Source organism: Callorhinchus milii, unplaced genomic scaffold, assembly GCF_018977255.1.
Source record: "Callorhinchus milii isolate IMCB2004 unplaced genomic scaffold, IMCB_Cmil_1.0 Scaffold12, whole genome shotgun sequence".
Taxonomy (NCBI): Eukaryota; Metazoa; Chordata; class Chondrichthyes; order Chimaeriformes; family Callorhinchidae; genus Callorhinchus; species Callorhinchus milii.
In genome coordinates this window covers 12703707-12720275 of record NW_024704753.1, presented here as the reverse complement: position 1 = coordinate 12720275, position 16569 = coordinate 12703707, and the positions used below count along the sequence as shown (strand labels likewise).

At 41.5% G+C, this 16569-nt stretch overlaps 1 protein-coding gene across 3 annotated transcripts in view; it reads right to left on the bottom strand.

The window, feature by feature from the left end:
- uba1 (ubiquitin-like modifier activating enzyme 1) overlaps nucleotides 1-16569 on the bottom strand; it is a 156503-nt gene that overhangs the window by 110513 nt on the left and 29421 nt on the right. For all 3 annotated transcript variants that reach the window (XM_007890277.2, XM_007890279.2, XM_007890278.2), the window contains 2 exons: nucleotides 10504-10669; nucleotides 8150-8346 (listed from right to left, as the gene is read on the bottom strand). In XM_007890277.2, the coding sequence (XP_007888468.2) occupies nucleotides 8150-8346; nucleotides 10504-10669 (363 nt within the window). The remainder of the gene's footprint in view (nucleotides 1-8149; nucleotides 8347-10503; nucleotides 10670-16569) is intronic.

Here is a 16569-nt window from a genome sequence, read left to right as displayed (position 1 = left end):
CAGTACTATTCTCAGCAGCTCATTTATCTTTTGCTTCTTCTGAAGGCGTTTAACTCCTTTTTAGGATACCGTCCCTCAGGTGCCAATCACCTACCAATCCCTAGACTATATGGCTATTATTCATACTGAGATGCAACACCAAGTGATGGCTATTCTACCAATGAACCATCTCCCATTCACACTCAATATTCACCCACCTTTCAAGAAGGGCTTCTGGAAAGTGAGCAGGAGCCCTGGCTAATTTTGTCCTTTCCAAACCCAAAGGACCCCAATGCCAGCCACTCTGGCTGATCATTAAACAGCAGAGACTAGGATTCAAACCTACGACCTGCTGATCTATGTATAGATATTCCAAACCGGTCTGTTTACCTAGCAGTAAGTAGGAAACTGGTTGTTAGTCAATTGGCGATCACTTTCGGTGGTAATTTTTAAAATTGGTGACTCATTGCTTGTGATAGTTTGATGTGCTCAATTGGATGCCATGTTTCGCCACAAAATACACGTTTTTTCCAGTATATGCTGTGAAATGCTATGAGATGTCTCAATGACGTAATGAGGCTCAATACCAAATGCAAGGATTATTATAATTATATTACCGATGTGGCTCAGTCAGAGGAGGTACAGAGCAAAGTGTAAATCATACTGCCTATATGATTCATTCAACTTCACCTGCGTCAGCTGGTGTGTGGCAGAAGATTATGAAGGAGGGTGGAAGGGAGGAAATTAAGTTAAATGTTCCTGAAATTATGGTTCAATAACTCCTCCTCCCAGATCAGGTTAAATGCTTTTAACACCCGCACAGGAAACAGCTGTTTTAGAATAAAGATTTTACATTGACCATAAATTGCAGGCAAGTAGTCAGAATAATAACCTTTACATTTGATATAGGCCTTAACACATAGTTAATATGTCCCAAAGCACTTCACAGGATTTTATGTGAAGTGTACAATGTGCAATGCAAGTTGCAGACCTGGAATCATCTCCCTAAAAGGAAGCATTCCCCTACAAAATACAGTCACTACACTTCACAGCAAATCCTCTACGAATTGCTTTGAGATGTCCTGCTGACGTGAAATGGCAGTAAAATCAAATATAAGTAAGTAAGTAGGAACCCAGTTGTTAGTCGATTGGTGGTTCGCTTTGTGGGGATAATAATCACATCCCCCAAAAAATTTGGTTACTCAATTCACAATTGCATGTATTTTCTGCAATGCAAGTCACAGTGATGTCTTACCCTGATACAGATCCTTGATCTGCTGCTCCCCTAAACAGCAGTTGATAACTGGGATTCACTCTGCTGTGTGTCAGCCTGGTGTAGTGCATAACACTCAACTATGAGTCAGAAGGTTGTGGGTTCAAACCGCACATCGGGACTTTGAATCATAGTCTAAACTGACACTACAATGCAGTAGTGGGGGGTGTTGCATTGTCAGAGGTGCCATGCTTCAGATGAGACATTAAATCAAGGTCCCGTCTGTCTGCGCAGGTGGACATTAAAGATCCCATGCACTATTTTCAATCAGTATCCCGGCCAACAATCCCCCAAAATAAAATTGGTCATTCACTTCACGGCTGTTTGCGGGGCACTGCTGTGCTCAATTGGCTGCCTCGTTTCATTCACAAAAGAATGAGTCAATTCACTTTGCAGTATATTCTGTGAAGCAATTTGAGACGTGCTGCATCAAATGCAAAGATTATTATAGTTTTGGCAGGATGGGGTAGGTAATCTGTCTGTGGTGCTGAGTAAACTAGTAACCCCAGGAGATATTTCCCCACATGTACAACAGATCTGTTTGGAGAACAGCTTCCAATCTAAATTTTTATTGTTTGCGGGAGGAAGGTTGGGGGTGGGGGGGGGTTGGCGGAGAAGAGGCAAGAAAAAGGAGGAAAATCCATGGACTGGATGAATCCAAATGTTCCTCCTAAACTGTGATCAAATGGTGAATCGCACATTTTTTTTTTAATTTTCACTGCCATTTTCCCATTGTTGGGAATCATGAATTCTGCTCTTCAAATTACAGGAGTATTTTATCACAGGATTAACACTGTTCTCGTTCAGGTGATGCATGAATTACATAGAACGTCACAGCACAGAAACAGGTCATTCAGCCCAACTAGTCCATGCCAGTATTTGCACTCCACATCTCCCGAAAGAGAGCATGAAACTGGAAAAGGCCTTTCAGTCCATGATGCCTAATACTTGCACAGACCACGCAAACTACCACAACTACTCTAGCTCCTGGTGTGAAAGCACTGTATAGAAACACACTCATCCTTGAAAGGCAGACATGTTCCATGATTCAAACCCAGTCTCCTCCTCGCTTCTGACATCATTCTTCTCCTCTCCCCACACTGCAGAGTAAACACTCAGTTTGTGCCTTGGCACCACTGTGCTCTCTCTGTGTTGTCGTTGCCCTCTTCTCTAAATGGGAAACAGATTGAGTGGACTGCGGTCACATGCCACCAATTTATGCTGGAATGTTATGCATTTCCTTCTTGGGAGGCAGTGATAAAACTAATTACTCGTGAAAAAATATAGTTACTATGAAGAAAGATTTCACGTCACTCGTGCACGAAGAAGGAAAGATTGCCAAGCAATGTCAGAGAGTTTAATCTATGGTGCCTGCCTTAAAGAAAACAATTTTTCCATCCAAAACAACTGGAATGAGCCCCATTTGAATAAGATTGAGCAGTTGAATTCAGTGCTCACTGCCAACCCGACTCCCCACCCCACAAAAAGATATTTGTTCATCTGGAGAAAACATTTTAATCACAAAAGTGGAGTCCCACGGTGTAGTGGCTAGCACGCTCGCCTCGCAAGCGAGAGCACCCGAGTTCATTTCCCGGGCGGGACAAAACCTTAGGCAAGTTTCCTTACTCCATACGCCTCTGTTTACCTAGCAATAGGAACCAGTTTGTTAATCGATTGTGGATTGCTTTCCAGGGGTAATACTCCCTCAAAAAAAATAATAAATTGGGTCTTTCAATTCATGACTGTTTGTGGGACACAGCTGTGTGCAATTGGCTGCCATGTTTCACCCACAAAATAGTCAATTCACTTTACAATATTTTCAGTGAAGTACTTTGAGATGCCTCAATGACGTAATAAGGTGCTGTATCAAGTTAAAGATTATTATACAATACAAAATTACATTTGGAAAGCCACTTTCACATCGGTAGGATGTCCCAAGGCGCTGATGCTATCATAATAGTATCTAGGTTTTACACAGTGAAGGAAACTAAATTACACTGTAATTTATAATGCTCAGAATGAAACAATCCCAGAAAATCAGGCTTACATAAGGACTGTGTGGGAAGAGAAGAGTTGATCAGATTTTTAAAATATATTTTAGAAAGAGTTCAACTGCTCTCTTAAGGGGGGAGGGGTTGGTGGGGGGAATCAAAGCAGGATTCCTACATGTGGATGCATGGTGATAGCAGATTAAATATGATGAGAATAATCCTCACATTTAATACAGGGCCTTTCACTTTGGGAGGTCGTCTCAAAGCCTTTCATAAGATTATAAGGGGAGAGACTATTTTGTAGACAAGCTAAAGTCAGACTCCGTTGTGATAATGATAATTCTTGTATTTATCTTAAACTGTTATCTTGCTTTTAAGGTAAAGTATGTTATGGCGTTGTCGGAATGACAAAGTGCTTCACAGGATTATTTTTCACTGTGAAATGTGGTGACTATGTAATTGAAGGCAAATGTAGAAGCCATTTTGCACACAGCAATCTCGCACAAAAAGCTACTAAGTGAATGCAGAATTTTATCTGGAGGATTTGTAATCCCCTTGTGATCCAGAGACAGAAATAGAAATTCACTAACAAATATAATGTGAAGCATCAGATTTGATGGTGTTTTGGGGGACGCTTTGCTAGGCTGAGTTAAACAGCGCAATACCTGACAAAATCACCAGTAGTATATGGTGTTCACAAAGTCCACTTACTCCCTGTTACAAAACACAACATGGCACTACGGAGGAGCTGAAACAAGCGTCGGAGATGCATTTCTCCTCATCGCTCTATTCACGTTATGGAAGATCTTGCACCCAACATGGTGACAGATCATTATCTGCCACAAAAATGATGGCGCTCACTCACATCGACCCTCTGAACATCTAAATACAGTTAAACACTTCTGAATGCAATGAAGTACTTCTAAATACAATCATCTTTTCAGTTGTTGGTTAATGCACTGTAGAAAAAAAAATGGATTTTGTGGACACCCTGAACATTTGAGAAAATGTTCCTCTCTCATATGCTGTGCTTTTACAATGTGCACTTGGAGTTATTTTCCTTGAGCTTCTTCTACAGGATCAGCTCAGGAACTTAGCAATTGCAGAAAAGGATGGGAGAGAGGATCAACTGGACGGGAAGCATTGCTGTAGAAGGTAGAAAAAAAAGTTCATACAGGATCAGGCCATTCATTCAGCAAATCCAATTTCAAACCCCGCAGAGAAAACATTCACCTCACAATGGTTCATCAGCACAAACGCCAATATCGAAAGGGTTAAAATTCCAGTCCACAAAACACACGGCCAACTTAAAAACATTAAACAAGCCATGTTATTCATTCCAGCATCATGGTATATATATATTTTGCGCTCCACACTAGACCAGTGCATTCCAACACCATCTGCTCCAGTCCAGAAATGAACATTCAACTCCTGAAACTATCGGCTTTCACACAGCCTGAGGAATGTATCAATTTCTTTGGCTTCAAAACCTGTTTGAAATGGAAAAAATGCGTGTTGGTTTAGAAACTGCTAGGAATGAACCGACAAAAAGGGGCAGTGTTGGCCCAATTAGGTTTGGGGGCAAACTTGGGGTCCTGTGGATGTGGCAAGTTAGCTCTGCAGAAGGCAGACTATCTGGTCTGTCACCCACTAATTGATTGCTAAAACCAGCAGTTATGCATTAACAATGATATGGTTAGCAAATGGCAGAGATAGATTCATATCTACTGCAATGTGGTTTTGTGTAAAAATACTAAGAGTGGAGACGATTAATTGTTAAACTAACACATCTGATGCATCATTACTTTTCCCTTCAATTCTGAAGAGCTCGAAGGACACTTTAACTGGACAAAGCCTCCCTTTAAATAGGCCGCACAGAGAGTAACGTCATGCTAACGGGCCATGTGTGAAAGGATACATTGTTTAATAGAAGGTGGTTTTAAGGAAAAGTACAGTCAAACCTGTTCGAGCAACCACCCTCTGTTAACAACCATCTTGGAACAGTCCGGTTCGCACACAAATGAACTCTTACTCAGAGGCCACCCTTTATATAAAGGCTGCTTTGTCCCAGTCCTAAGTGGTTGTTGAAGACAGGTTTGATACTAGCTCCTACATGGTTCTCTTCTCCCTTGTCACCTCTCCTGGAGGTGCTGATTGTTGCTGGAGAACGGGCATCGATTTGCTCTCTGGCACTTGGCTCAGTTCTCAAGGCTTTATGCCAGTCCATACAGTGACTCTGGAATAGACATTTGACTGGGGCAAGATGCGTCAAATAAACTTCTATTGTGCTGCAAAATTTTCCTATGGATTTGTCTTATCCGTAACTCTGTCTGTCCAACGCCTTGGGACGTCCTCCCGACATGAAAGGCGCTATACAAATGTAATTTTGTAGTTGTTGTCTTGCTTTTTTTAATCACATTTTTAGAGCTTAGAAGATGGCTATTTGCTTCACTGAAAAATCAATGTTCACACTCCAGTGACACTATGAGGGTGAGGCTAACTGTGCCTGTGAAAGCTCTCTGTAATTGCTATCTGTCTCACCCCACTCCTCTCCCTTACCCCTGTACCCTTTCATATTTTCCCTTTTCACATATTTGTCTAATACACTTTTAAAAGCTATTTTAAATTCTGCTTGAACAGCTGTGCCAAGCCTGTTCAGAGGTTTCAATTGTGTAGAACCTTCCATTCTCTTGGGGACAAACTGCTACTCACAGAACTGCTTACTTCACAATTATAGACTCATGAGTCAATCTGAACACACAGTACAGATTACTCTGTCTGTGTCCATTGCAAGGTGAGAGTTGCATCAATAAGTACCGAAGCATTCACTTTATCAAACAGTGTTTGTGTAGATTATCTCCTCTAAATGTAAACAAGCAACTCACAGAATTTGTACAACTTATATTGTAATTTCTTGTTGTTATATTGGGTGAAGTAAGCGGTATCTCCTTGCGGCTGAACTGGCTCCAAGGTCTGGCAATGGAATATCAGAATATCAGAGGCAGTCCTCTGTGGCATTCTCTAGTCAGGTTCTTGAGGCAGGCGGGTCCGTAGTATTCCAGGGCACTGCTGATGACAGCACAGCCTGGCTCAGCGGCAGGACTTGGAAGGGCAGACCATCACCAGGGACAGGGAATCCTTCTGCACCGCTCCTGTTAATCCTGCAAGTCAAAGCCCTAAAGGGTAGGATGGTCCTAGCTGGACAAGCAGTAGGAAAGCTTGCCAAACAGTGCTATCAATGGCAAGCGGCTTTAGCTAGTTAGACTCCAGCAGTTACCCCAACACACACTTTGGCTCCTGCCTTGACCCCTGCCAACCTGCGCCTTATGCTTTCCGGAATTAGATGAGTAGAATACGTCCCTCCAGGGAGAGAGTGCACTTTCGATTCCAACAATCTATCTCTACAATTTCTATGTGTAGGTGGGATGTATGGAATTCTCAGTTTGGTTTGGATGCTCTTAAGCATGGTGGTGGGTTTCCGCATGTGTTAGACACCTGGCTGACTCCCAAAAAACATTTGCTTTAAAGTAATTTATCTACAAAAGTATTTCATCTACAAAAATAAATATTGTGTGAAGTATTTTGAGGTGCATCAGTGCGACACAACCACAGATTCAGAATCAATCTAGTTGTTTTACATACCTGGAAATAAAGGTATTAAGAGTTATGGAGAAAAGATGGGCAAATGCATTGCAACAACTTGCACGTTTCTCATAGGATATTGGAGTTCTTTACAAGGTAGAAGGTGATAGTGAGTGCAATTGAGATAAGTTTTTAGGTGGGATTTAAAAATAGAGAGGAATTGAGAGGGAGAGGGGTAGATGGAAGCAGCAATAGTAATAATAATCCTTGCATTTGATATAGTGTCTTATCACATGTTCGAGACGTCTCAATGCGCTTCACGGAATACACTGTAAAGGGAATTGATTGAATATTTTGTGGGAGAAACGTGACAGCCAATTTCGCACAGCAGTGTCCCACAAACAGTCATGGATTGAAGTGACCAATTTATTATTTTTTTTTTGAAGGAATTATTACCTCCGGAAAAGTGATCCACCAGTCAACTAACAACCGGGTTCCTACTTACTGCTAGATAGACAGAGAGGTGTAGAGTAAGGAAACTTGCCCAACATTTTGCCCTGCCGGGATTTGAACCCAGGTCTGTCGTTTGAGAGGCGAGTGCTCTAACCACTAAACTACAGGAATCCTCAATGTCCCACAACAACAATCTGAGATAACCATGAAACAGATTTTATTCAGATGATAAATTTTTGAAAATTAAAATCTGACTTATTCAAATAAGCGCAGCCTACAGTAATCACAGCAGAATTCTCATCATCCTTAATTATTAACGGTCTGAATTATTTGAAAGAAAAACAGGCGTCAGTGCGTGGCAGTCTGGCTGCTCAGAATCATCTAAACAAACAGCAATGTGACAAAGTCAGGGTGAAATCAGATACTTAGAATGACATACAGAAAGGGAATAGGAAGAAAATGGGAATAGGAAATGGGAATAGGAATAGGAAGCAGTGGAAAATCACGTGGAGTATAAAAACTGGCACAGACTAGTTGAGCCAAAAGTACCTGTTTTGGTACTGTGTATCCTACATCAGATCTATAATCCACGACTGTTTGTGAGATGCTGCTGAGCACAATTGGCTGCCGCATTTTGCCCATAAAACATATAGGCAATTCACTTTACAGTATATTCTGTGAAGCGCTTTGCGAAGTCTCAACGGGGTGATAAAGTGCTACATCAAATACAAGGATTATTATTATAATAACGCGCAAATACACACACACACAGAATGCCGCCAAATCACTAGAGTATTAAAACAAAAGAACTATAGCTAATTTAACATTTGTTTTCTCTTGGCTCCACTTCCAAAAATAGATTGAGCATTACCTGCAGAGTGTGCTCAATAGCGATGGGAAAATTCTTCACTGTACAGATGGCGATCGATTTTTCTGGAGGATCTGGGGTGGACCCGTAGCTTTCAGTAAGGTCAGGGATGATGACCTGAGTATGTCCTTTAGTGCCGAGGGTACCCGACTCCAGCAACGGTTTTCTGTACGAGACACAGCGGCTGTCCACATATCGACCTGGAAGCATAAAAATATATTATTTCTACAATAATCCTTGCTTTCAATATACTGAGCTCCCTTCAAGACAGGGGGATATCTCAAAATGCTTGACATAATTTATTGTAACGTGTAGGCAAACGTACTTTCATATCTCTCTCCTACTCCTAGAATCCTCACAAACCTGACTTTTAATTTAATGTCAAATATAAACAGACAGTGTGTTATAAGGCTGGAATTCAGATTGTATCACAAGCTGCAATGTTAAAGATCAAACTGTTTACTACAACAACTTGCCTTTATATAGTGCACCTCACACATGATAGCGGCTCAGAGCCCTTGTTTACCATCTGAAGCCAATAAATGTAATTGCTGCTTTGACTGATGACCCTAAATTATTCTCTGCACGTTTAACGAATTTCCTTTGGTTTAAAATTGACAATGATCACTTGTGATTGAATATACAATTAAAACTGTATAGCCATTGATGTGAACTGCAGCCCTATTGGGTTTCCACAGAAAAACAGCACCTACTATTTGCTTTTAGAGTAATAATTCATCAGGTCACATTTATGCATCTGCTTTACTCCCAGTAAATAAAGTCATTCACAGAGGCATGCGCTGGAGCTTCACATTTTCCTAAATGAAATACTCTGGGAATTATTCTTTTTCTTAAATTATTACTATTTAAATGCAAAGCAAATCGGTTGGGTTAAGGATGGAGCGTGTGGAATTCAGATACATGTGAGAGATCGGTTTCTTGCTTTACAGTCTTGTGACATGCAACACCCCTGAATCATCTTAAATAGGTTTAATACAAGCTAACATCCTCGAGAGGATGTGGGGCCTTTGAATGAAGGGCATTCAAGTGCTACTATCATGACTCTGGGGGAAAAAGTCATCCTTTCTTATAATTATCTTTCCAAATTGGTTTCCTTTAATTCTGGCTTTGTGAATTCTTGGAAGACATTTCCTTATCTTCACTGCCTGGCTTAATCCATATTCAACTGATATTTCCAGGTTACTAGTGGCTAGCGGCTACTCAGCTCCACATTCAGCTGGTAGCAAACGAACAACAACAAATTACACTTGTACAGCACTTCTCACGTCAGGACGACGTCCCAAGGTGCTGACCTCATGCCTGGGTCCACTACCTCCCTGAGGTCTTTTTCCTCCCACACTCAACTTTCTCCAGCTGAATGTTCACAAGATGTCCATCCTCCTTGGCTCCCGTTAACATCTTCTCACCTGTGTCTCCAACTTCTTAAGCCTCCCCAGCCTACCCCTCAGACTCAATGAACCCGTGTCTAACCTAGGTATCAGGTTCGATTACCAACTTTTCTTCCTATACACATCCAGTGCCTGACCAGGACTACTTTCCTCAAATTCCGCCACATTGCTCACCTCTGACCATACCTCACACCCAAGAGCTGAAACCCTTATTCATACATATGTCATCTCTCGCCTCAATTTTTCCAATGCTCTCCTTGCTGAACTCCCCAGCTCCACTATCCACAAAATCCAACCAATGCAGCTCTGCCGTCAGTGTATTCTGACTTGCACCAAACTCCCATCACCACAAGTCCTTGCCAAGTTCCACTGGCTGCCTATTACAGAAGAAATCGACTTCAGGATCCTCATACTTACGAATCAATTTATGCCCTAACACTTCCCAACTCTCTGATGTACTTCCACCTCACTCCACTACCCACTCCCTTCACTCAGCTGGCTCCAACTTTCTACATGTCCTTCATTCCCTCCACGCCACCATCAGTAGCTATGCTTTCAGCCACTACGCCCTGAAACTCTGGAATTCTCAAACCTCAATCCTCTGCCCTACTACTCCTGGCCCTACTTCAAGACCTTTCCTTTTGACTGTGCTTATGGTCACCTTGTTGTTCTATCAAACTGCAAGGACCTAGGTACAATTCAATGACTCATTCCCCCTTCACCCTACCTCTCTTTCCCACACCAAAACTAATAAGATACAATATGTGTTTGTTTCATACTCGTAACCCATAGTAAATTTTTTCGCCCACAAGTATACAGTCAATTCACTTTACAGTATACTCTGTGAAGTGCTTTGAGACATTCGCTCAGAGTCTGTTATAATGCAGGCTTACCACCCTCTTTGGCACAAAGTTAACCTGGAGACCAGTGAATTCTCAAATCACTTACGAGCTTCTACATTGTCCAGTGCATTGACCACTCCATCCAGATCCTGATAGAAATCCTCATTGTAGATGCTTTCAGTCTCTGGTCCAACCCGGTTCTGGTGGGCAATGACTTGCAGGTTAGGATTCATCTTCCTGACCGCTGCAGCTGCTGTCTCCGATTTGAGCATCTACCCGGGATTGGAGAGAAGTTGAACAAGCATGACTTTATTTCTAGCTCGGTTACAAAAATTATCATAGAATCCTACAGCATAGAAAGGAAGCAATTCGGCCCATTGTGCCTGTGCCGGCTCTGTGAAAGAGCTATCCAAATAGTCCCACTATCCTGCTCTTTTCCCATAGCCTTGCAAATTTTTCCTTTTCAAGCATGTATCCAATGCCCTTTTGAAAGTTATTATTGAATTATTTCCATCACCCTTTCAGGCAGTGCATTCTAGATAATAACAACTCGCGGTGTAAAATAAAATGTCTTCTCATCTCCCCTCTGTTTTTTTTTGCCAATTATCTTGAATTGTGGAAGAAAATAAATAAAGTGACAACAAGATGGAGTTCCTTATTTGGTGAACATTGCAACAAGCACACAATTCTCAACAAGTTTAACCCGATGCCTATTGAAAACAAATATTAGGGAAAATCTATGTCTGTACAGCAAGCTGAAAGCTCTAGTGTCCTATGGACCAATACCTGCTCCATCTATCCACACAGCAGGTGAAGATTCATTCCTAGTGACAAGTCACTTACTGCTTTCCAATTTTCCCCTCCACCTACCCTCTACAGTGGTGGAATCCTGTAGCACAGTGGTTAGAACACTTGCTTCACAAGCGAGAGGACTCGGGTTTGATTCTCGACAGGGCAAAACTTTAGGCAAGTTTCCTTACTCCATACAACTCTGTTTACCCAGCAGTAAGTAGAAACCTGGATTTTAGTTGATTGGCGGATTGTTTTTCTGGGAGTAATAATCCCTTCAAATAAAAAATAATAATTTGGTCACTGAATCCACGAATGATTGTGGGACACTGCTGCGCGCAATTGGCCGCTGCATCTTGCCCACAAAATATACAGTCAATTCACTTTACAATATATTCTGTGAAGTACTTTGAGACGTCTCAACAAAGCGATAAGGCGCTGTATCAATGCAAGGATTTTTATTATTATCACAGACTTTTACAGCTTAAATAGTTGATATCCAATCATTACTTTTTAGTTAACGTCTCCACTGGTTGCATTTGTGGCCCTCCAACGTAGTTCCTCAATTAAACATGGTTTAATTACTCAGTAGCAATTCTATTCAATAACAGGAAATATTAGCGTCCCAAAGTTTCCAGTACACCACTAGCTAAATCATTCTGGTCAAAGGCACATTTGTGGTCGTTCATTTGACCGGAAACTGACTCATTAAGGCTGTGGCAGGCACCACTCGGAATAACGGCAAATATGGGCTTTGCAGTTCACAAAGCACGATGGCAATTCCTGTAACTGAGACTGATTTACATTCAGCAAAATCTCACTGTGCTCTATGTATTGAAGGAAGGACAAGACCTATCACCTCAACTAGAGTCACCTTTGACACATTTTCATGACGAATGATTGGAATGACACTTGAGAAAGTTAGTTCTTTGCCTACGTTTTGGCCTGGATAACAGTGTGTGTTTGGGCCATAGCACAGATTTAAACTAAATTTACACTCGTTAAAGAGATATCTTAGATTCTCCATTTGGATTAGAGACCAGGCAGGATCACAATTATTCGCCACTGTTTTGTTCTCTTTGTGTTCATGTATTTATTTATTATTATTGGCAACAAACAAAGATCAATACCAGGGTGCACGATGGTGACGAGCCAAACTAGACCGTGCCACTGTTTATTGTACATCTAATAATAATAATAATCCTTACATTTGATATAGTGCTTTTCACTTCTTCTAGACATAAAATCGCTTCACAGAATATACTGTAAAGTGAATTGACGGTATATTTGTGGGCAAAACACGGCAGCCAATTGGTCATAGCAATGTTCCACAAACAGTCGTGGATTGAGTGACCAAATTATTATTGTTGGTTTTTTTTGAGGGATTATTAAGCGATCCACCAATTGACTTAACAACCGGGTTCCTACTTACTGTTAGGTAAGGAGAGGCGTGTGGAGTAAGGAAACTTTCCCAACATTTTGCTCTGGCGGGAACTGAACCCAGGTGTCTCGTTTGCGAGGCGAGTGCTCTAACCACTGAGCTACAGGACCCCAAAATGAGCTTCCAACCCTCATATTCCCCTCTTCTATGTCTCTTGATTCTCGTCCATTCTCCCCCATTTTTGCATAATTTATATAAGATTATATCAAAGCCCACAAACTACAATCAACCCACTTTACAATATATTCTGTGAAGCGCTTTGAGACGTCTCTACGATGTAATAAGTCGCTATATCAAATGCATGGATTATTATTATCATTTCCTCTGTAATATTATATATCTTAAATATTGGGTGAGAAAGGGCATCAAGGATGGTGGGGAACAGGAAGTATCAAAGTTTCAGTCTCCATACCGGCACAGACACGATGGGTCAAATGGCCTCCTTCTGCGCTGTATAATTCTATATTAAGCTCTTGCCCTCTGACAAGCCACAATGTCGGGGGAAAGAAACTCAGATAGGGGCCTAAACAAATATGTTTAAGAACATTAAAGAGCATTGAGTCCCTGGCCTTCCCTTCTGAACAAGGAACTGTAATTCACTGGATGTTTAAATCTAAAATGGCTAAAGTGAATTTCTCCAAGTTTATGGTCTAGCAAAATCGTACTAAAATAAACAACTTCAAAGTTTTTTCAGTTTCAGGGCTGACTGGGTGGTAGGCGTGAACACAAAAATACAAACACACAAACATTTTGGAACTGGAACAATGGTCTGAAAACTGTATAATACATGTGCTTTTAATCAGGACTGAATGAAGAGGTGGAGTTTTTACACAGCATAGTTTAATCAGGGAAACAAATTGGCTGCAACTTCCTGGGAAAAATGCACAATTGGCTGGAGAGACCGATGAGGAAGTTCGGGGATGGGGGGGTGGAATCAATAAATAACACAACCCAACAGTCTTCAGAGAACGTGCAAAAGGATTTGTTCACATTCACAAATAGTGCCATGGAATCTTTAATAGACAGACAGGACTTTGGTTTAATCTATCATCTGAATATGTGAAACCAACCAATACAGCACTCCACGAGCACTATACCAGAGTATCAGCCCTAGATTAAGTGAGTTTAAAGTTCATAAAATGGTCTTGAATTCACAACTTCCTGACTCATGAGGTGAGAGCGCTATCAACTTAGGCAGGCTGTTTGAAGGTATATAAAAAAACTATAGAGATTGCCAGTGACTCCAGAATTGAACTCCAAAATCAGTCAGCCCAGGAGGACAGCACATAAAGAGTAAAAAAAAGTTAATACTGAAAAATATTTGGGCTTTTTAGCCACAAGGAATCTTTCCTTTTACCACAACTGCTGCAATTTGAATGCCCTTTGTATGATGATTGGCCAGCAATGGCTGGAGCGAGAAGGTCCACATTTTAAACACACAAAGCAGCTCTTCAACAGGTTATAATAATAATAATCCTTGCATTTGATATAGCACCTTATCACGTTGTTGAGATGTCTCAAAGCGCTTCACAGAATATATTGTGATGTATATTTTGTGGGCAAAATGCGGCAGCCAATTGTGCATAGCAGTGTCCCACAAACAGTCGTGGATTGAGTGATTTTTTTTAATATATGGGATTATTAACCCTGGAAAGCGATCTGCCAATCAACTAACAACTGGGTTCCTAATTACTATTAGGTAAACAACAACAACTTAGATTTATACAGTGCCCTCCACACCAGGCAGCGTCTCAGAGCACTTGACAGAGGAAACTCCACGGTTTCGCTTCACCCAGGAATCGCTGGTGAGTGCGCTACCCACTATGAGACTCCACAATAACTAAAGAAGAGTTTGTTCGAATAATTTAGATCCCATTCTAGCCCCTACCTGACAGAGACTCTTTTCAGTTGTTAAGTTTCTATTTTCATAGCTGTAGAAAGAAAATGATGATCTGAAAAGGAATTCTCATTTGCAAGTCTCGATTATTCTCTTCCCCCTCGAGGGTTCAGTTATATTAGACGGAGGTTATCTTAATGAATCTTAGAGCAACAACCGATAGGAACAACACTGGCCTTGGTAAGCACTCTGCCATTTCACTAATCTCTATAAATCCAGACAAAGTGTGTTATTTTTTAAATGCCAGACTGGACACTGCAAAACACAGTTTTGCACACAGTAAATATTAGAGGATGATATATGCACTTTACACATTAACCCTGTCAGCTCACAATAGCTTGTCAGCTCGGAGTTTGGAAAAATGGACACCTGCACGTATTAATCAGAGGATATTAGTATGAACCACACTCGTATCTCTGTCTAACAGGATAACAAATCAATTATATGGAATCTGTCCGTAATGCAAACATCTTCTGTAAACCTGGTATGGTAAAACTTTGAGAACGGTTTCACAACTATTGCTATTGCGCTTTCCAAAACATATCGCATTTCTTTTGAATAGAATATTAATTCTGTAAATTGTTTTTGCTCAGCGGGTGCCTGACACTTGCGGAAACTCATCACCGTGCTTAAGAGACTCCAAACCTGAGAATTCCATGCAGTCCATCTACGCATGGAAATTCCAGAGAGATTGTTGGAATGGAATGCACACTCTCTCCCTGGAGGGACACATCCTGTTTACCTAATTCCGTAAAAGTATTAGGTGCAGGTTGGCAAGAGCCAAGGCTTGGGGACCCCAGAGTCTGCATTGGGGTAACTGCTGGAGTCTGACCAGCTAAAACCGCATATCATGCCATTGATATCATTGTCTGGCAAACTTTCCTGCTGCTTATCCAGCTAAGACCGCCCTACCCATTCGGGCTTTGGCTTGCAGGATTAACAAGAGCCGAGTGGGAGGATTCCCTCTCCCCTACCTTGGCTTTGAGATGTCTTCCTGATGTAGAAAATGCTATATGAAATGAAAGGATTAGTACTATATACTGTCAAGTAAAATTTGAGAAAGCAGCAAAAAACGGCTTGGATTAATGCATATTTGTCTTCTGGTATTATGTCCAGGAAGGTGCCAATGTCTCTTCTTGGCAATCCATCAATGATACCCCAGGACTGGGCACAAAGATGTGCAGGAAAGCAGTGCAGGTTGCCTCACTCGCCAGGATGACCGCTCTGTAAGGAAATATCCTGCTGCCTCATGACACCACAATACACTTGAGATGTGGAGTTCACTTATTGCCTTGTTGCTTTAAGTAAGGGCACTTTGATGCAATCTGTCTCCTTCTAGGTTTCCTGGCTACAAAGCAACCTGGTCAAAGGCTCCAGTGAAGAGTTGTGGGTTAGTAAAAGAGGATTTAGAGATGGATGTCAATGAGATGTAATGTCTGTGTGAACACATTAGTGCATAGAAGTGTTGAGAGGTGGAGTTGCTCAGGGAAGGAATTCAGAGAGATTTTCGGTTGCTCTTTCCCACCTGCTGTAACTGAGGGGCATAACTGAAGGCCGAGACACAGAAGCAGCCCTGTGGTCCTGCTTGTGGGGACCAGGAGGTGAAGTAAAGAGAAAGTGCAACCCAGACAGTCTCAGGTTCAAAGGTGGAGTCCCATAGCACGGTGGTTAGCTCACTCACCTCACAAGTGAGAGGATCTGGGTTTCATTCCCTTAGACAAGTTTCCTTATTCCACATGTCCTGTTTACCCAGCAGTCAGTAGGAACCCCTTTATTAGTCAATTGGCTGATCGCTTGCCGGGGTTAATAATCCCTCCAAAATAAATAAATAATATTAATTTGGTCTCTCAATCCATGACTGTTTGTGGGACGCTGCTGTGCACAATTGGCTGCTGCGGTTTTTCCACAAAATATACAGTCAATACACTTAACAGTATATTCTGTGAAGCGCTTTGAGACATCTCAATGACATGTTAAGTCACCATATCAAATGCAAGTATTATTATTATTAAGTACAGCTGAGAATGCAATGGGTGGGTGAAACA